Below are 21,641 nucleotides of genomic sequence, written 5' to 3' on the forward strand. Positions count from 1 at the left end.
GGCAGCAGCCAATGTAGAAAACACTAATATTTTTTCTTGGAACTGGATTGTGATGAGAGGTGCTTGCCATGAACATAAGCTACTACCTTTTGTTTTTTGGGTTGTGTTTTGTTTTGTTTTGTTTTGTTTTTTGAGACGGAGTTTTGCTCTTGTTGCCCAGGATGGAGGGCAATGGCGCAATCTTGACTCACCGCAACCTCTGCCTCCCGAGTTCAAGCGATTTTCCTGCCTCAGCCTCCCGAGTAGCTGGGATTACAGGTATGCACCATCAAGCCTGGCTAATTTTTGTATTTTTAGTAGAGACAGGGTTTCTCCATGTTGGTCAGGCTGATCTTGAACTCCTGACCTCAGGTGATCTGCCTGCCTCAGTCTCCCAAAGTATTGGAATTACAGGCGTGAGCCACCGTGCCCAGCCAGCTACTGTCTTTTCTTTGGCACTTCCTTTCCAGTTTTTGAAGATAAGGCAGGAAATAATCTTCTCTGAAGATACGTGATAAAAATTCCCAAAAAAACAAAAACACATGCTTCCACTTCATTGACAAAACTTTACTGCAGTTTGGCACCTGGGTCTAGTTCAGCGGGCAGATAAGCTGATTGATGCGTTCACCCCGATAGCCAGGTGTGCCCATCTCCTTGAGGAAGCCCACTCTATTTTTGGTAGCATGACAGGCCACCGAGAGGTGGAAAGGGTGCAAGAACCATGACATCTCCTGGAAATGCTTCCCTGGGGAGGCAGTTTCATGAATGAGGTCTTCCAAGCAAATGACGCCAAACTTCCCCAGGTGCTCCTCAATCACGGTGTTGTCTGTCAGAGGGATGGTCTTATTCTTGACCTTGGATTGTCCATGTTTCAAAATGAGTTCCCGGACAGACTTCAGATTTGGAAATCCAAAGGTAACATAAGGTTCCACTATACGCAGCATTTTTAGGTTCTGGGGGGTTACTTTTATAAGACACCACTAAACATTTTCTTTAGGTGAAGTGTTGCAATGGTTCTCTGCACCAGTAAACTCACACCATTAATCCTTTCAATGCTTTCAACAAAGGCCAAGCAATGTTTATCTGGCAATTCCAAAGTGTTAGGTTTCACTTCTAGTCATCTGAGATGCACCTTGTCATGTTTCTGCCGCCAGGAACCATGTAGGAATGATTCCAGTCGTTTAAACCTGAGCCCTTTTCCTTTCCTCTGCTCCTTCTTTGCCAAAAGTGCCTGCTTTGCCTGGGTGGCTTTGAGAGCTTGATAAGCCTTCCTCTTTTTCAGGAGATTTTCTGGAACCAAAGGGATTTTTCTTTGCTCTTGCTCTGCCATCTTTCTAGTGTTGCAGCTACTGATCATGTGCAACCCCTTTAAATTTTTTTTTAGAGCGAGGATCTCAACCTGTTCCCCAGGCTGGAGTGCAGCGATGTAATCATGGTTCGCTGTAGCCTTGACCTCCTGGGCTCAAGGGATTCTCCCACCTCAGCCTCCCAAGTAGCTAGGACTACAGGCATGCACCACCACACCTGTCTATTTTAAATGTTTTGTGGAGATGGGGTCTCACTATGTTGCCCAGGCTGGTCTGAACTCCTGGCTTCAAGTGAACTTTGTATGTGCCTCATCCCATCTGTGTCAGCCATATTGCTGCTTCAATCTTGAGGCTAAAGTTCAGTCTGTCAACATTTCTAATCTGTAACTCTATCTTCTCTCTTCTGAATTTCCTCTCCTTTTTATCACTATATATTCAAGTTAATTTTGCCCTCTAGCATTAGGAACTTAAGCAGATAAATATAATAGCTCTTCATTTATTTCTGATCATTGTTTTAGACCAAAATAATTGGCAGACACATAGAAGGCCTTAATAAAAATAAACATCATGTAGGATTGGTACTAATATTTGATTTGGGGTTTTTAGCTTTGGTAATGGAATATTCCCTGGATTTCATAGGTGCTCTTCCAAATCTTTGCATTAGGAGTCAGGTTAGAGATCTTCCTAGTTCCCATGTTCCAGAGGGTCCTGGATCCCCAGTTGCCCAGCCCCCATTAGTTTTTGCATACAGTTGACCTTTGAACAACGTGGTTTGAACTGTGCAGGTCCACTGATACACAGATTTTTTTAAACCAGATGAGGATAGAAAATACAGCATTTGGGATGTGAAAACCACGTGTGCAGAGGGCAGATATTTGTATCCACGAGCTCCCCAGGGCTGACTGCAGGATTTGAATATGCATGGATTCAGGATCTGAGGGTGTTCCTGGGAACAATCCCCAGTCCCCTGCATGTATCAAGGGGCAGCTGAGTTTGGAAACAGCTTATTGTGTCCCATGTTCCGTCTCAGAGAGTTGCCATTTTATAGCCATTAATGACAGCACAATGTTTTGTGGTACTAGTGCCGGTATGTTTTTCCCCCTAGATCTCTGGAAACACCAAGTCATAAAAGAAAACTTTTCAGTCTCAAGACCACAAATAGTTGAAAAATTTATACAGAGATTAATGCAGAATTATCAGGATGATGGAGTAGAGGTATGTATTGAAAATTAGTCATTCTGTTGGTTTTTATAGCATCATCCCAAACAAGGAAAACTTTCTCATTTAATGGATCTCCTAATGCTTCCCTTATTCCCTAAGAATGATTATATGAATACTGAGGCTAAGCCCAAAATAGAGCAATTGTTAGTTGTTTTCTTCCTTTTTTTTTTGAAACGGAGTCTCCCAGACTTGAGTATAGTGGCACGATCTTGGCTCACTGCAACCTCCGCCTCCCGAATTCAAGCGATTCTCCTGCCTCAGCCCCCTGAGTAGCTAGGACCACAGGCATGTGCCACCACACCCAGCTAATTTTTGTGTATTTTTAGTAGAGACGGGGTTTCACCAAGTTGGCCAGACTGGTCTCGAACTCCTGACCTCAGGTGATCCACCTGCCTTGGCCTACTAAAGTGCTGGGATTACAGATATGAGCCATCATGCTCAGCTGTAATCATTAGTTTTTAATTTTGGAAAAAAATTGATTTCCACTAAAGATCTGAGTAATTAGAATATATATGTTGGCAAGTTTCAAATTTGGTCAATTTATTAAAGTAACCTTGGAGTTTGTTTATGAATGAGTTGATTTTTAGCAACATATTCTGTTGTTGATTTGTTAGTATGGAAAGCCTAAATGAGGAAAACCAAAATAGCCTATAATGCTGTTACCTAGAAAACATTAAAATGTAGCATATGAAAAAAAGCCTATAGCACAGAAAGCTAGCATTTTCACCCGTCCCCATGCCACCATCTCCAGCTTCCTCTGCAAAGGAAGCCAGCTTCAGCAATCTGTGTGTGTCCTTCCAGAAAAAATATTCGAATCCATGACAACTCTATATATTATATTAAATAATAATATACATTTAATACATACACACATGCATATACACAGTCCTTGGAGTTTTGAAACATGTTTATTCTTGGCAGGAAGTGCCTTGCTAAATCAAAGCAACCACTGAAAAGGCAGGATAAGAGAGTAGACGTAGATATTTGACCATAACAGAGTTTTGAGGAGTGTTAACCAGTGCTTTTAGGTAACTGTGAATCCAGTTTCCTTTGAAACTCAACCATTTAAAGAAATTTGACTTGGCAAGACATACTTCATTTTTTAAAATATCTTCTCCAAATTTACATTTTTCCAAGTTCTTCAAATGTTCTCCATTATTTTATAATACACATCTCAGTTCTTATGAGGTAGAGAATTCACAAGCTTGGTTGGGGATACATTTTTCCTCAGAACTTGATGACTTACATGTATTAGTTTAAGCTTTCAATCATAAACAAACATGGTACTGGGTACTGTGAGTGGGTGAAGTAGTTTCCCATCCTTGAGATAAGGAAGTGGTTAGGGTGGGGCATATCAGAAAAATGGATGGAAAAATTTTGTGGCTCACCTTATAAAGGAAGGAAATTGTGGCCTGACGCGGTGGCTCATGCCTGTAATCCCAGCACTTTGGGAGGCCGAGATGGGCAGATCACTTGAGGCCAGGAGTTCGAGCCTAGCCTAGCCAACATGGTGAAACCCCGTCTCTACTAAAAATGCAAAAATTAGCTGGGTGTGGTGGCGCGCGCTTGTAGTCCCAGCTATTTGGGAGGCTGAGGCAGGAGAATCGCTTCAACCTTGGGGGTGGAAGTTGCAGTGAGCCGAGATTGTGCCATGGCACTCCAGCCTGGGTGACAGAGTGAGACTCCATCTCAAAAAAAAAAAAAGGAAATTCTGATACATGCTACAATGTGGATGAACCTTGCAGACATTATTGCTAAGTGAAATACGCCAGTCACAAAAGCACAAATATGCTATGACTCTACTTATATGAGGAACCTAGAGTAGCCAAATTCAGAGAGACAGAAAGGATGGTGGTTGCCAGGGGCCGAGAAGAAAGAATAGGTAATTATTATTTATCGGGTACAGGGTTTTTGAAGAGTTCTGGTGGTGGATGGTGGTGATAGTTGCACAGCAATGTGAATATACTTAATGCCACTGAACTGTACCTTTGAAAATGGTATAGTGACAAATTTTATGTTTAACGCAATAAAAACAACAGTTTTGTGACTCAAGTCCTTCTCATTTCTTATCTGTATGATTTACCCCAACACTGAGGTCTTGTGGGAAAGAAGCATGAATGTCAGTAGGCAGAGCAAACCCATATCAGGTACACCCCACACTCTGGGCACACTTGAAGAGGCTGGTGTCAGCCTGCCAGTGTCTTGAAGTCAGGGTCCTCAGGATACTCCAGCCCCTCCAAAGTCTGTGCCTGGTAGGCTTCTAGCCTCTTCTGGATCATCTGCAATGACAGGGAAATTACTCTTCCAGCCACCCCCTGTCTCCATCATGGAGATGGTACAACCTTGGCTCACTGCAACCTCTACCTCCTGTGTTCAAGTGATGCTCCTGCTTCAGCCTCCCAAGTAGCTAGGATTACAGGCACATGCCACCACACCTGGCTAATTTTTGTATTTTTAGTAGAGACAGGGTTTCACCATGTTGCCCAGGCTGGTCTTGAACTCCTGACCTCCAGTGATCTGCCTGCCTCGGCTTCCCAGAGTGCTGGGATTACAGGCGTGAGCCACTGCTCCTCAGTCCATGGATGTGTTTTGTCAGCAGAGGTGGGTGTTTTAGAAACATCCCCTCGTGTGTGCCTGATATTAAACAAATTCTTACAAGGGATTCCAAGATGAAGCAAACCACAGAAACTCAATTGCTGCTGGCAGGCCTCAAGGCTAGACTTTGGCCATAACAAGGCCCAGTGCTTGCCATGCTTCACCCCAGGCTGGTTCTCTTGAAGAATCCCTGGGGTAATCTGCTGCTCTTCCACCCAGTGCCATCCACCATGGTTCAGGTTTGAATGATGGTGACAGAACAGCCCAGTGGAAGGTGGTGCTGCTTATTGGGCAGAACTGGGCCAATAATCTTAGTCTGCAGCTCTTATGCCAGCCAGGGTCTTGGAGAAGAAACTGGCCAATGGTACCCACTCACGCTGCATTTTGACACAAACACAGCTGACATTTATAGTGACCCAGGGAGGCAGGGGTAGGTTGCAGAGCAAGTTTTAGGAAATAAATTGCTCCGAGAGCCCAGAGAAGTCTGAGCCCACAGAAGCCACACTGGCTGCTTCATGTGCTGCTTCCAGAAGGCCGAGTGCACAGGGTGCAAGACCAAAGCTTACCTGGAGAGTGGGGCTGCTGGGAGCCTGAGAGCCTCCCTGCACCCCTCCCTCACTGGCCACTCACTGCTTCCTCTCTGCCCCTCCTCAGACATGCTCCCTGTCCCATGTGCCCTGAGGTACTCTGCCTGCACCCTTCTCCCTTCCCTGCTTCCAGCCTCTCTCCCCTTGAGCTGCTCTTTCAGCTCAACCTCTTGAGGCCTCAGTAGAGCCCTGAGAGAAGGAAGCAATAGAACTTCTCTGGCCTCTGGAGACGCTCAAGGAGAGTCCTACCTTTCCCACCTCTTTGGTGTTATACAGACTCACCATAGACTCCTCCTGCTGGTCGGGTAAAACATCATGTTGGCTCAGAGGGCATGGCAGAGGGCCACTGTGGTCCAGTTGTGCGTTTCTGTGGGTTTGGGATCCTATATCTGCAGAGGCTATGGTGGCATTACTATGAGAAGTGTTTGCCCTGCATAAGAGCTGTTGGATGCCCTGTTGGCGCACTCATGTCTGGGCACTGATGCCTAGGATAGTAAAGACTGAGTTGCTGTGGCTGGCTCAGAGCACTGGGCCTGGAAGAGGTCACTGGCCACACCTTGCTGAACTCCAGTAGGGTCTTGTGACTTCTCATGGCTACAGGCTTTCATTACAGTCAAACCAGGAAGTGCTTCCTTTGTCATGACCAAACCCCCAGGGGTAGACTCTTGAGTTCTCTTTGCCTTGTGTCAGCAACTTAAACCATGGCTGTCCTGGTGCTTGCTCTCCAGAGACTGGGTGGGGCAAGAAGGGTAACGGGCAGGTCATCCTGCCCTCACCCCACCCACTCCTCCTTGAGGAGGGCCCTAGAGTGTGAGTGAGGGAGACACTGAGTTCCTACCCCTCACTGCCCGTCCACTGCTCATTAAATCCAGCATGAGCAGAGGTTTCCATCTGCTGCTTCATTGCCCGTATCTTGATCATAACCTGCCAAGCTGATATAGTTGATGACTTTTTAAAAAGCTCAACTGTCTTTAGATTACTATATGCATTTTATTTTTACATATGTTTACATAATTATTTTAATTATATACATTTTATGATTATATTGTAGTAGAAAATACACTCATAATCTTAGTGCTCATTGTTAACCATTATTATTATTATTATTATTATTTTTATTTTTATTATTATTTTTATTTATTTTTATTTATTTATTTATTTTTTTTTTCAAACACATTTTTATTTGTTCTTGGCACTAATTTCTGTTATGAAGACCAAACAACACACAGAAAACAAATTACTAGCCTTGGCAATAGATGTGTATAGAGGATCATCAGTTGTGAATCATATGAATGTTTTCAACTCTGGACTATGAACTTTTTGTATTAACCTTTTGACTATTAACGTTTTGCTAGTTGTGTAACTTTGGCATACTTCTTGGACTTTCTGTCCTGCTTCTGTCTCTTTATTGGCATATTGAAAAAAATAGTAGGGATGTTGAGAGGATGAAGTGAGTAAATACAAGTCATCCATTATTTACAGTGCCATATACAGATGCACAAATAGACAATCATATTTTAGTTTCTCTATACCAAATTTTACTTCATAAGTTATCTAAAATTTCAAAATTCCTGTGGAGATGTTATTCTTATGTCATTCATTATGTCCCTGGGCTACTTTTTTTCTTTTTTTTTTTTTTTTTGAATTTTTTTTAAAATAATAATAATAATTATTATTATTATTATTATACTTTAGGCTCTATGGTACATGTGCGCAACGTGCAAGTAAGTTACATATGTATACATGTGCCATGCTGGTGCGCTGCACCCACCAACTCGTCATCTAGCATTAGGTATATCGCCCAATGCTATCCCTCCCCCCTCCCCCCACCCCACAACAGTCCCCGAAGTGTGGTGTTCCCCTTCCTGTGTCCATGTGTTCTCATTGTTCAATTCCCACCTATGAGTGAGAATATGCAGTGTTTGGTTTTTTGTTCTTGCGATAGTTTACTGAGAATGATGATTTTCAATTTCATCCATGTCCCTACAAAGGACGTGAACTCATCATTTTTTATGGCTGCATGGTATTCCATGGTGTATATGTGCCACATTTTCTTAATCCAGTCTATCATTGTTGGACATTTGGCTTGGTTCCAAGTCTTTGCTATTGTGAATAATGCCGCAATAAACATACGTGTGCATGTGTCTTTATAGCAGCATGATTTATAGTCCTTTGGGTATATACCCAGTAATGGGATGGCTGGGTCAAATGGAATTTCTAGTTCTAGATCCCTGAGGAATCGCCACACTGACTTCCACAAGGGTTGAACTAGTTTACAGTCCCGCCAACGGTGTAAAAGTGTTCCTATTTCTCCACATCCTCTCCAGCACCTGTTGTTTCCTGACTTTTTAATGATTGCCATTCTAACTGGTGTGAGATGGTATCTCATTGTGGTTTTGGTTTGCATTTCTCTGATGGCCAGTGATGGTGAGCATTTTTTCATGTGTTTTTTGGCTGCATAAATGTCTTCTTTTGAGAAGTGTCTGTTCATGTCCTTCGCCCACTTTTTGATGGGGTTGTTTGTTTTTTTCTTGTAAATTTGTTGGAGTTCATTGTAGATTCTGGATATTAGCCCTTTGTCAGATGAGTAGGTTGCGAAAATTTTCTCCCATTTTGTAGGTTGCCTGTTCACTCTGATGGTAGTTTCCTTTGCTGTGCAGAAGCTCTTTAGTTTAATTAGATCCCATTTGTCAATTTTGGCTTTTGTTGCCATTGCTTTTGGTGTTTTAGACATGAAGTACTTGCCCATGCCTATGTCCTGAATGGTATTGCCTAGGTTTTCTTCTAGGGTTTTTATGGTTTTAGGTCTAACATGTAAGTCTTTAATCCATCTTGAATTAATTTTTGTATAAGGTGTAAGGAAGGGATCCAGTTTCAGCTTTCTACATATGGTTAGCCAGTTTTCCCAGCACCATTTATTAAATAGGGAATCCTTTCCCCATTTCTTGTTTTTGTCAGGTTTGTCAAAGATCAGATAGTTGTAGATATGTGGCATTATTTCTGACGGCTCTGTTCTGTTCCATTGATCTATATCTCTGTTTTGGTACCAGTACCATGCTGTTTTGGTTACTGTAGCCTTGTAGTATAGTTTGAAGTCAGGTAGCGTGATGCCTCCAGCTTTGTTCTTTTGGCTTAGGATTGACTTGGCGATGCGGGCTCTTTTTTGGTTCCATATGAACTTTAAAGTAGTTTTTTCCAATTCTGTGAAGAAAGTCATTGGTAACTTGATGGGGATGGCATTGAATCTGTAAATTACCTTGGGAAGGATGGCCATTTTCATGATATTGATTCTTCCTACCCACCAGCATGGAATGTTCTTCCATTTGTTTGTATCCTCTTTTATTTCCTTGAGCAGTGGTTTGTAGTTCTCCTTGAAGAGGTCCTTCACATCCCTTGTAAGTTGGATTCCTAGGTATTTTATTCTCTTTGAAGCAATTGTGAATGGGAGTTCACTCATGATTTGGCTCTCTGTTTGTCTGTTATTGATGTATAAGAATGCTTGTGATTTTTGTACATTGATTTTGTATCCTGAGACTTTGCTGAAGTTGCTTATCAGCTTAAGGAGATTTTGGGCTGAGACAATGGGGTTTTCTAGATATACTATCATGTCATCTGCAAACAGGGACAATTTGACTTCCTCTTTTCCTAATTGAATACCCTTGATTTCCTTCTCTTGCCTAATTGCCCTGGCCAGAACTTCCAACACTATGTTGAATAGAAGTGGTGAGAGAGGGCATCCCTGTCTTGTGCCAGTTTTCAAAGGGAATGCTTCCAGTTTTTGCCCCTTCAGTATGATATTGGCTGTGGGTTTGTCATAAATAGCTCTCATTATTTTGAGATACGTCCCATCAATACCTAATTTATTGAGAGTTTTTAGCATGAAGGGTTGTTGAATTTTGTCAAAGGCCTTTTCTGCATCTATTGAGATAATCATGTGGTTTTTCACTTTGGTTCTGTTTATATGCTGGATTACATTTATTGATTTGCGTATATTGAACCAGCCTTGCATCCCAGGGATGAAGCCCACTTGATCATGGTGGATAAGCTTTTTGATGTGCTGCTGGATTCTGTTTGCCAGTATTTTATTGAGGATTTTTGCATCAATGTTCATCAAGGATATTGGTCTAAAATTTTCTTTTTTGGTTGTGTCTCTGCCAGGCTTTGGTATCAGGATGATGCTGGCCTCATAAAATGAGTTAGGGAGGATTCCCTCTTTTTCTATTGATTGGAATAGTTTCAGGAGGAATGGTACCAGCTCCTCCTTGTACCTCTGGTAGAATTCGGCTGTGAACCCATCTGGTCCTGGACTTTTTTTGGTTGGTAAGCTATTGATTATTGCCACAATTTCAGCTCCTGTTATTGGTCTATTCAGAGATTCAACTTCTTCCTGGTTTAGTCTTGGGAGGGTGTATGTGTTGAGGAATTTATCCATTTCTTCTAGATTTTCTAGTTTATTTGCGTAGAGGTGTTTGTAATATTCTCTGCTGGTAGTTTGTATTTCTGTGGGATCGGTGGTGATATCCCCTTTATCATTTTTTATTGCATCTATTTGATTCTTCTCTCTTTTTTTCTTTATTAATCTTGCTAGCGGTCTATCAATTTTGTTGATCCTTTCAAAAAACCAGCTCCTGGATTCATTTATTTTTTGAAGGGTTTTTTGTGTCTCTATTTCCTTCAGTTCTGCTCTGATTTTAGTTATTTCTTGCCTTCTGCTAGCTTTTGAATGTGTTTGCTCTTGCTTTTCTAGTTCTTTTAATTGTGATGTTAGGGTGTCAATTTTGGATCTTTCCTGCTTTCTCTTGTGGGCATTTAGTGCTATAAATTTCCCTCTACACACTGCTTTGAATGCATCCCAGAGATTCTGGTATGTTGTGTCTTGGTTCTCGTTGGTTTCAAAGAACATCTTTATTTCTGCCTTCATTTCGTTATGTACCCAGTAGTCATTCAGGAGCAGGTTGTTCAGTTTCCATGTAGTTGAGCAGTTTTGAGTGAGATTCTTAATCCTGAGTTCTAGCTTGATTGCACTGTGATCTGAGAGATAGTTTGTTATAATTTCTGTTCTTTTACATTTATTGAGGAGAGCTTTACTTCCAAGTATATGGTCAATTTTGGAATAGGTGTGGTGTGGTGCTGAAAAAAATGTATATTCTGTTGATTTCGGGTGGAGAGTTCTGTAGATGTCTATTAGGTCTGCTTGGTGCAGAGCTGAGTTCAATTCCTGGGTATCCTTGTTGATTTTCTGTTTCGTTGATCTGTCTAATGTTGACAGTGGGGTGTTAAAGTCTCCCATTATTAATGTGTGGGAGTCTAAGTCTCTTTGTAGGTCACTCAGGACTTGCTTTATGAATCTGGGTGCTCCTGTATTGGGTGCATATATATTTAGGATAGTTAGCTCTTCTTGTTGAATTAATCCCTTTACCATTATGTAATGGCCTTCTTTGTCTCTTTTGATCTTTGTTGGTTTAAAGTCTGTTTTATCAGAGACTAGGATTGCAACCCCTGCCTTTTTTTGTTTTCCATTTGCTTGGTAGATCTTCCTCCATCCTTTTATTTTGAGCCTATGTGTGTCTCTGCACGTGAGATGGGTTTCCTGAATACAGCACACTGATGGGTCTTGAGTCTTTATCCAATTTGCCAGTCTGTGTCTTTTAATTGGAGCATTTAGTCCATTTACATTTAAAGTTAATATTGTTATGTGTGAATCTGATCCTGTCATTATGCTGTTAGCTGGTTATTTTGCTCGTTAGTTGATGCAGTCTCTTCCTAGTCTCGATGGTCTTTACATTTCGGTATGATTTTGCAGTGGCTGGTACCGGTTGTGCCTTTCCATGTTTAGCGCTTCCTTCAGGAGCTCTTTTAGGGCAGGCCTGGTGGTGACAAAATCTCTCAGCATTTGCTTGTCTGTAAAGTATTTTATTTCTCCTTCACTTATGAAGCTTAGTTTGGCAGGATATGAAATTCTGGGTTGAAAATTCTTTTCTTTAAGAATGTTGAATATTGGCCCCCACTCTCTTCTGGCTTGTAGGGTTTCTGCCGAGAGATCCGCTGTTAGTCTGATGGGCTTCCCTTTGATGGTAACCCGACCTTTCTCTCTGGCTGCCCTTAACATTTTTTCCTTCATTTCAACTTTGGTGAATCTGACAATTATGTGTCTTGGAGTTGCTCTTCTCGAGGAGTATCTTTGTGGCGTTCTCTGTATTTCCCGAATCTGAATGTTGGCCTGCCTTGCTAGATTGGGGAAGTTCTCCTGGATAATATCCTGCAGAGTGTTTTCCAACTTGTTTCCATTCTCCCCGTCACTTTCAGGTACACCAATCAGACGTAGATTTGGTCTTTTCACATAGTCCCACATTTCTTGGAGGCTTTGCTCGTTTCTTTTTATTCTTTTTTCTCTAAACTTCCCTTCTCGCTTCATTTCATTCATTTCATCTTCCAGGGCTGATACCCTTTCTTCCATTTGATCGCATCGGCTCCTTAGGCTTCTGCATTCTTCACGTAGTTCTCGAGCCTTGGTTTTCAGCTCCATCAGCTCCTTTAAGCACTTCTCTGTATTGGTTATTCTAGTTATACATTCTTCTAAATTTTTTTCAAAGTTTTCAAGTTCTTTGCCTTTGGTTTGAATATCCTCCCGTAGCTCGGAGTAATTTGATCGTCTGAAGCCTTCTCTCAGCTCGTCAAAGTCATTCTCTGTCCAGCTTTGTTCCATTGCTGGTGAGGAACTGCATTCCTTTGGAGGAGGAGAGGTGCTCTGCTTTTTAGAGTTTCCAGTTTTTCTGCTCTGTTTTTTCCCCATCTTTGTGGTTTTATCTACTTTTGGTCTTTGATGATGGTGATGTACAGATGGGTTTTTGGTGTGGATGTCCTTTCTGTTAGTTTTCCTTCTAACAGACAGGACCCTCAGCTGCAGGTCTGTTGGAGTACCTGGCCGGCCGTGTGAGGTGTCAGTCTGCCCCTGCTGGGGGGTGCCTCCCAGTTAGGCTGCTCGGGGGTCAGGGGTCAGGGACCCACTTGAGGAGGCAGTCAGCCCGTTCTCAGATCTCCAGCTGCGTGCTGGGAGAACCACTGCTCTCCTCAAAGCTGTCAGACAGGGACATTTAAGTCTGCAGAGGTTACTGCTGTCTTTTTGTTTGTCTGTGCCCTGCCCCCAGAGGTGGAGCCTACAGAGGCAGGCAGGCCTCCTTGAGCTGTGGTGGGCTCCACCCAGTTCAAGCTTCCAGGCTGCTTTGTTTACCTAAGCGAGCCTGGGCAATGGCGGGCGCCCCTCCCCCAGCCTCGCTGCCGACTTGCTGTTTGGTCTCTGACTGCTGTGCTAACAATCAGCGAGACTCCGTGGGCGTAGGACCCTCTGAGCCAGGTGCGGGCTATACTCTCCTGGGGCACCATTTCCTAAGCCCGTCGGAAAAACTCAGTATTCGGGTGGGAGTGGCCCGACTTTCCAGGTGCCGTTTGTCACCCCTGGAAAGGGAACTCCCTGACCCCTTGCGCTTCCCGAGTGAGGCAATGCCTCGCCCCTGCTTCGGCTGGCACACGGTGCACTCACCCACTGACCTGCGCCCACTGTCTGGCACTCCCTAGTGAGATGAACACGGTACCTCAGATGGAAATGCAGAAATCACCCATCTTCTGCGTCGCTCGCGCTGGGAGCTGTAGACCGGAGCTGTTCCTATTCGGCCATCTTGGCTCCTCCCCCCCTATTTTTATTTTTTTTTAAGAGACAGGTCACCCAGGCTGGAGTGCAGTGGCCTGATCATAGCTCACTGCAGCTTCAAATTCCTGGGCTCAAGTGCTCCTCCCACCTCAGCCTCCTGAAGCTAGGACTACAGACACACACCACCATGCCCAGCTAGTTTTTGTATTTTTTTTTTGTAAAGATGGGGTCTCACTTTGTTGGCCAGGCTGATCTCAAACTCCTGGCCTCAAGCAATCCCTCCTTGGCCTCCCAAAGTGCTGGGATTACAGATGTGAGCCACAGCACCTAGCCTCCACTATTATTATTTTGACATAGTTTCTTCCAAACTTTATAACATTTTTCTACTCATGCACTTTGATATAGTTTGGCTGTGTCCCCACCCAAATCTCACCTTGAATTGTAACTCCCACAATTGCCACATGTTGTGGGAGGAACCCAGTGGGAGGTGATTGAATCATGGGGGTGGGTCTTTACTGCCCTGTTCTTACCATAGTGAATGAGTCTCACAAGATCTGATGGTTTTAAAAACAGGAGTTTCCCTGCACAAGCTCTCTTTCTTTGCTGCCATCCATGTAAGACGTGACTTGCTCCTCCTTGCCTTCCACCATGATTGTGAGGCCTCCCCAGCCATGTTGAACTGTAAGTCCATTAAACTTCTTTCTTTGTAAATTGCCCATTCTCAGGTATGTCTTTATCAGCAGTGTGAAAATGGACTGATACACACTTTTTTTTTTTTAACAAAATAAGATTATTCTGCATGACCTTTTTTTATAGCATGCTTTTTTGTTCACTTGACAATATGTTATAAAGATCTTTCCTCATCAATAAACATATGTCCATTTATGGTGGCCATTCAGTATTTCGTCATGTCTATGAGTCAGATGGATTCAACTTGTTTCCATTGTTAGGCATTTTAGGTCGTTTCCATTTTTCTTCTCTATTAGAAAAAATATAAAGAATAACTGTTTACATATATTTTTGTGGATAACTTTTATTCCCTAAATTCCTAGAAGAGGAGCTACTAGGTCAAAAGTCACAAGCATGTAAAATCTTGTCATAGATACTGTCAGCTTGCCTCCAAAATAGCATCCTGTCTCCCCTCCCCAGCCACAGCAAGCGAGCCATGTCCTCACTCCTCCATCAGGGTTCGTCTTACTGCTATTTGCCATCTCTGCTAGTTTGCCTCAATAACTTACCTTGGCCAAGTCCATGGTAGGCGTTCCCTGGAGGTCAGTGGAGCACTGGGGTTACAATGATAGGACAGTGCCCTAGGCCTTCCAGGACAAGCAAATCAGAGCCAGGAGGATCCCCCAGGCTGAAAGGACAGGCTGGCTTCAATGGCAGATGGCCAGGGAGCGGGAACCGGCCTGACCCCAGAAGTGTCACAGATAAAACTCACGTTACCGTGTAGGCTGGGTCTTAGACTTGGCCCCATAAACTTTCTCACCTCCCCCATCCCTGCACATAGATACACACACACACACACACACACACACACACACACACACACTCATTGATGCACAGAGGGACAAACACACTTGCATAGATATGCAGGTCCTAGTTGTGTAGGTCTGTCCTACCTTCCAAATATTGGCTCCCATTTCTCCCCAGAACCTAAATCTAAGCCTGCCTTGGAAGGTTGGGTTGTTCCTTAATTGCCACCTATTCAAAAAGTATGCCCAATCTCCTGGAGAAAGGGAATGAGTGGAATTGCCTAGAGAATGAGCTCTGTGGCCCTTAGACCAGAGCAAGAGAAGCCCCTGCCAGATACCAGGGGGCCCCTCTCTGGCCTTTCTCCAGCTGTGACCTTCCCCACAAGGTAAGAAATCCCCTAGGCCACAGGGACATATCCACTCAGAGCCCTGGCCTTCATTTTAGACCATGCTGCAAGTACCTGGGACCTGGAATTCCCTGAGTCCATGGCCTGAATGGGCCTCCTCCCTGGATCACCCTCCCCAGAGTGAGAGTGGACCTCATCACTAGTGTGCACACCCCTGGCCTGGAAGTGGCCAAGGGGCGACTGGGCGTGTGGATGGAGTTTGGACATGCAGGCTAGGATGTCCACTCACAGGCATGTGAAGACCTCACAGCATGACGTGAGGCCAGAGTTGGGAAGAGAAGGGGGTCACACTGTAAACTATAGGTTGGGGACCAGCCCTCCCCAGGTCACCACGCTTCAGCATAGAACTGAGAGTAGTCGGCCGGGTGACTCTCATGCCTGTAATCCCAGCACTTTGGGAGGCCGAGGCAGCTGGATCACCTGAGGTCAGAAGTTTGAGACCAGCCTGGCCAACATGGTGAAACCCCATCTCTACTAAAAATATAAAAATTAGCTGGGTGTGGTGGTGCACCCTTGTAATCCCAGCTATTTGGGAGGCTGAGGTGAAAGAATTGCTTGAACTTGGGAGGCGAAGGCTGCAGTGAGCTGAGATCACACCACTGCACTCCAGCCTGGGTGACAGAGTGAGACCTCATCTAAAAAAAAAAAAAAAACAACTCAGAGTAGTCCAGGATAAATTCAAATCTGGTTTCCAGGTCATTTTTCAGGTCTGTGTTTCAAGGTAGGAGAATTAAACATTTCATTCTGATAGTTTGTTAGTTTGATTTATAACCTTTCAATGTTTAGACACATGCTATGTGGGCTTCCATTGTCCTCGTGTCCCTACAGATGTTCAAAGCTGACCTGAAAGAGAGCCTTGCAAGGCTAGAGCCCATGGTTGGATATAGAGAAGAAACAAAAGTGGGTCTGTGAGCCAAGGCAAAGAGTGCCTGGGGCCCTGGCATGATGAGGCTGTGCTGCTGGAGTGGCTGTGAATAATGAATGCCTCTTTCCTTTCAGATCACTTTCAGGAAAGATCACCTTGAGGCCTGCCTCCTTTCCCTGGGTTGTGATGTGATGGCAAGAGAACGCAGCAACTTTGAGACCTACTCCATGTGCTATGAGCACGTGTTGCATCATGCTAGGCAGAGGCTCAGCCAGAAAGAGCAAGTAGGTTCCCAGAGAGAGAACTACAGTGGGGAATGGGCGTGGGCAGGGAGGCTTAGGAGGCACTCAGAAGAAAAAAGTAAAACCGAGGGGGTTGGGATACATGTAGTGGTTCTTATGCCAGAACTGAGGGTGAATGGTACCCTCAAATCTCTCTACTCATTGGCTCAATCATTCTCTTGGGCTCTGGTATTCTCAGTTGCACACTAGGTTATGTGCTTGGGAAGTGTCCAGTGGAGAATACAAAAGGTGAGCAACAAAGGGGCTCGCCCTCCAGGGGAAGGTGCATAGCTGTCCTTTCCACCCTCGGCAAACACAAGGCACCGTGCGCTGTTCCTGGTCTGGGAAAGAAGCCAGGATCCTTGAGTAAACTCTCTCTTCAGGATGCATGTCATGGGTCAGTCTCACTGGGAGACTTCCTTAAAATATGAGCCCACTGGTGGGATGGAAGAGTCAGTCCTCCTGCCCTGGGCTGCCCACTATTGTGAAGGTAGATTGCATCAGAGGTTTAGTGTGATTTTAGTTTATACCTTAGAAAAGTTCAAAAGTCTAAACCACTAGCCAAAACACCAAATGAAGCATTAAAATGACGAACAATGAGCCTTGGAGCCACCCCCATTTTGGCCTATCCCCATTACTCAGTTCTTGGCATCAGTGTGGGTACCTGGAAGTCAATGTTGTCTTTTGAGGCTGTGTTAGGCATCCTGAAGTCCAGTGGGGCAACTCACACAGTCTCAGCTCCAGGCACAGCCTAAGGTTCTCAAAATGAGGCTCCATTAACACAAATAGGAGGTGTTTGGAATGTGTTGTACTGACCTGAGCCATGGTTGGAAGACTAAATGTTTGAGTTTCGTTGTGTACTGCTTTCTCCTGCCCAGGGATTAGATGCTACACAAAGAGGCCAGGGTCCACCCGAAGACAGTGCTGGCCAGGTAGGTCATTTCCTATTAAAAGATTCTCTTCTCCATTTCTCACATCCACACTCTCAGGGTTAGCCAGCTGTGGGATGGCTTAGAGTCATTTGCTTGTGTCACCCGTAGAATTCCCGTCAGTGAAGGCCCACTGCAGGAACACCAAGGAGTGTGCTTTCACTTTTGGTGAGCAACCCTCCTTAGGGTGCATTTTCTTTTCTTGAGTTTTTTGGTCACTTTTGTTATTTTGTACTGGTTTTGTTTTGTTCTGTTTTTGTTGTTACTTTGGGGAGTTTTGTTGTTGTTGCTTGTTTTCTTTTGATGCCAGTTAAGGTGCATTCCAGGCCAGATGCGGTGACTCACGCCTGTAATCCCAGCACTTTGGGAGGCCGAGGTGGGTGGATCACCTGAGGTCGGAAGTTCCAGACCAACCTGACCAACATGGAGAAACCCCGTCTCTACTAAAAATACAAAATTAGCCAAGTGTGGTGGAGCATACCTGTAATCCCAGCTACTCGGGAGGCTGAGGCAGGAGCATTGCCTGAACCCAGGAGGTGGAGGTTGCGGTGAGCCAAGATCGCTCCAGCCTGGGCAACAAGGGCAAAACTCTGTCTCAAAATAAATAAATAAATAAATAAAATAAAATGCATTCCAAAAAAGAAAAGGGATGTTTGGGCTGAGGTGTCAAGGGGAGGCCAGTTTGGAAATGGAGGCCAGGACAGTTTAAGTATTTTTCTCTAACTGAAAAGGGCCTATGTAGTGGCTTTTCTGGGGTCACTTATTCACCAATCAGTGTCTGGCACTGTTCTGGGACAATTATTGAATTGTCCTTAAATTCTTCTGCCCACATTTATGCAGCAGAATGTTCACTCTCTTCACTAGGTTTAAAATAGAAGTGAAATTCAATACTGATCTATAAGAAACTATTTTGTAGTAGCAGTTTGAAACTCCTAAATTGTTTTTCACACACACACACACACACACACATTTTCTCATGCTTCTAGATTGCAGAGCTCAGTCATGATATGATCATGGAAATCACCGCTCTGAGAGCCCAACTCACAGACTTGGAAGAGGTGAATCTGAATCTCAAGAAGCAGATTAGAAAAGAAGTCCAAGAAGAATATGAAGCATTAGTCCGAGCTTTGTTTGAGACCTGTTTACACATAAAAGTAAGTGTTAAACGTCTGGGCCTGTGTTAAACGTCTGGGCCACCCATTGGGGAGCCGAGTGTAACGGATTCCCATGGTGGCTGCACACCCAGGGGTCGATGACAGAATAATGGGCTTTGTGGTAACAAGAGATTCTTAGGCCCAAGAATTTTCTAGCTCTAAGCTTTCACTGCAGAAAGAGAGTCAGCAATGGGTTGTCATTAACCACGACAGACACTGAATTTGGGGATAATATAGAAGTCTATCTTTCACTCTCTATTGACAGTTGCCATTGTCACTGTCTGATTGCTGTTGGGAGGAGAGTGTTCTGCTCCCCACAATCCCCCACCTCCCCAGTTTCTACCACCATTTTATCTGTTAGTGTGACTTTCCAGACTACAGTGCCTGGGCCAGGCCAGACCTTAAGTAGGTAGCAGCAGGTGCCTCTGGAGAACTCCCTGGACACATTCAGAATTTGAATCAGCTTCCACAAATTTTTCCAACCCTCAAAATGCCTGCCAGCCTCACTCTCACATTCAATGTCAGCAAACTGCTGACCTGTCAGCAAAGACCCATTGCAGAAGTGATGGGGTGCGCATGCACCCGCAGCACTGTGGAAGCCAATTGCTTTCATCTGATGTTTGCGCAGCTGTAAGATAGATGCCCCACGCCTAAAATGGGCCATCAGGGAGACTGGTCCAGCTGACTCACCAGTGTGAATTTCAGTACAACCTACCACCTGCAAGTCCACAGCTTCCCCCAACCCTGTCCCCTTCCCTGCTATTGGATACACCCCAAAGCCAGCCCCATTTGGGTCCTTGCGTCTCTCCCCAGGGATTGCAGAGTGGCCCTGAGGGTTGTTAGGTTAACAGGAGCTTCCACCCGTACTCACCTTGGCCTGGTCATTCCAGCGAGAATTTCCTCTTACTTGCAGTGTAAATGCTTACACATATTAAGGGATCAAACCCAAAATGTATTAGGTCTGGTGCTGCAGGAGAAGGATGGGCAGACAGTGACAGCTGGAATTTGCTAAGCCATCTTTCAGGTGTGAGACTGTTGAGAAATGTCTTAAGTTCCTTTTAGCTTCTGCCAGATTCCCAGTTAAAAAGTAGATTCTCTCTGTTTCCCAGGCTGAAGTAGTTCCACCAAGCCTCCTACAGTAGGGAATCCCTGTTATATTCCAGGGTCCCACGAAGTTGCTAAAGCTTCTGTTGTGTGGCCAGAGCCAGGCTTCCCTCCGTGGCTCCCAGCTGGGCACCCTCCTCCTGCCTTCCTCTCCAGGGAAGTGGTTTAGAAGTGAGAGGACACCCCTACCCTTCCCCTCACCCCAGAGACACTGGGTGTCTTAGTCTGCTCAGGCTGCCATAACAAAATATGATAGGCTGCACAGCTTAAACAACAGAAAGTGTATTTCTCACAGTTCTGGAAGCCAGAAGTCTGAGATCAGGGTGCCAGCGTGGTCTGCTTCTGGCTGAGGGCATGCTTCCTGGCTTGCAGGTGGCTGCCTTCTCACTGTCCTCACATGGGAGAGAGGGAGGAAAAGAAAGGTCTCTCTCCCTCTTCCTATAAGGCCACAGTCTATTACAATAGAGCCTCACCCTTATGTCCTCATTTTAATCTTAATTACCTCCTAAAGATCCTCTCTCTAGATACTGTCACATTGCTGGTTAGGGTTTCAACATATGAATTTGAGGAAGACACAATTCAGTCCATAGCACTGGGTCTTCAGTTGTACTTACCATTGATCAAGCTGTTTCCTCACAAGCCATTTAGCCAGAAGCCATTCAGAATGGAATATTTCCTAATGGGTTTCTGCTAGATCCTACATAGGAAGGCAGCCAGCCTGACTCCCTCCTCCACTTTATCTATATTTAACAGAGCTCCTCAGGAGTGGCTCATCTACAGTGTCTTGTCTGGTCACATTCTGCTGTGAGTCAACATAGCAGCAAAAATCTTTGGTTCAGCTTCCTAAGTAACTCCTACCAGGGGCAGTTTGGTCAGCAGGTTTTCTACCTGTGTGACCTTCCACTATCCTCCCGGCTCAGCTTGCCTCGGTGTTGACAAGGAAGGTACAGTCTAAGATGTGCTGGTGTCCAGACAATGAAGCCCTGTGAATAAAAGACAGCACTCAGGGGGCCGCTAAGTGTGACTTCCCTATAGTACATGTCAGAATAATTGTCTGAGTGGGTGATATCTTAATGTGAAATTACTTACTAAAGTTAAGTTGTAGAAGGCAAAATGGCTTTTCTTCAACTGCCCTTCACACTACTCAAATCCATTTTACTTCCTTGACTTGATTCTGCAATTTGCAGGAGAAGCTGGATGAGAATCAGCTTAATTTGATCCAGAAAGTGTGTGAGCTCATCGGTGAAGTGAGAACAGAAGGGATTGACAATATGAAAGACCTAAAGAAAAAATGGGGCTCTGCCAGCCCCAATGAAGGAATGAAAGAAAACCCAGCCAAAGTATGTGATTTCATTTAGCAATGGGAGATCAGCGTTTCATCCTAGCATCTGACTCCACCATTCACCCTGTTAGCATTCCAGCCTGATTTCCCTGAGAAAGCATTGTATCAGGCATTTTAAAGGGGGCACAGGGACGCACTGCACAATTGTGTCATCTTCTGGAATGCATGTTTCTGATGTTAGGGTTTGTGCCCTTCCTATGAAAATGTTGGGGGCAGCCTTTCCTGAAAATGAGCCTTCTTAGCAGGAACAGCTGTGGGCCTTGGAGCAGGACAACTGCAGCCTGGCCACCCTGGTGTGCAAAGTGAGGAGCCTGGGCCGCTGGAGGCTGGCTGTGCAGCAGGCGCGCTTCCAGGCCAGCTGAGCAGGGCAGAGAAGGTGAGCTCTGGTGGGGGAGGCCCAGACAGTCCCCAGGATGGCTGATCCCAAGCCTCCATGGCTGCAGCTGCCATGGTGTCACTGTAGCTATGAGTGGCACTGGTGTCAGGTGGCAGGGCCAACCATCCTGAAGGACCTGACAGTTGGGGATTTTTCCTGGGAATAGGCCATGTGAGAACTTCAGGAGAAATAGAAAGGCGGCAGAAGCAAAGGGGGCAAGAAAGAACAGATCAGAGAATTCAGCATAAGGGAAGGAAGTGAAAAGATGGAGGAAAGGCTTCACTAAGGGCTTGAGGCTGCTTTGTCAAAATACGGCTTATCTTTGGGTTTCATACATGATTATCTGAGGAAAATGAAGTCATAAAATAATA

General features: G+C 44.7%; 1 protein-coding gene and 1 pseudogene across 1 annotated transcript in view; one reads left to right on the top strand and one right to left on the bottom strand.

Moving 5' to 3' along the window:
* LOC100454179 (coiled-coil domain-containing protein 162) overlaps nucleotides 1-21,641 on the top strand; it is a 46,967-nt gene that overhangs the window by 12,020 nt on the left and 13,306 nt on the right. The window contains 7 exon segments of the mRNA XM_054557994.2: nucleotides 2,392-2,501; nucleotides 16,219-16,368; nucleotides 17,244-17,297; nucleotides 18,281-18,448; nucleotides 20,740-20,892; nucleotides 21,140-21,245; nucleotides 21,248-21,270. Coding sequence (XP_054413969.1) covers nucleotides 2,392-2,501; nucleotides 16,219-16,368; nucleotides 17,244-17,297; nucleotides 18,281-18,448; nucleotides 20,740-20,892; nucleotides 21,140-21,245; nucleotides 21,248-21,270 — 764 coding nt within the window.
* On the bottom strand, nucleotides 555-1,340 carry LOC100459144 (ribosomal protein uL30-like; annotated as a pseudogene).

This window comes from Pongo abelii, chromosome 5 (genome assembly GCF_028885655.2).
Source record: "Pongo abelii isolate AG06213 chromosome 5, NHGRI_mPonAbe1-v2.0_pri, whole genome shotgun sequence".
Classification (NCBI taxonomy): Eukaryota; Metazoa; Chordata; class Mammalia; order Primates; family Hominidae; genus Pongo; species Pongo abelii.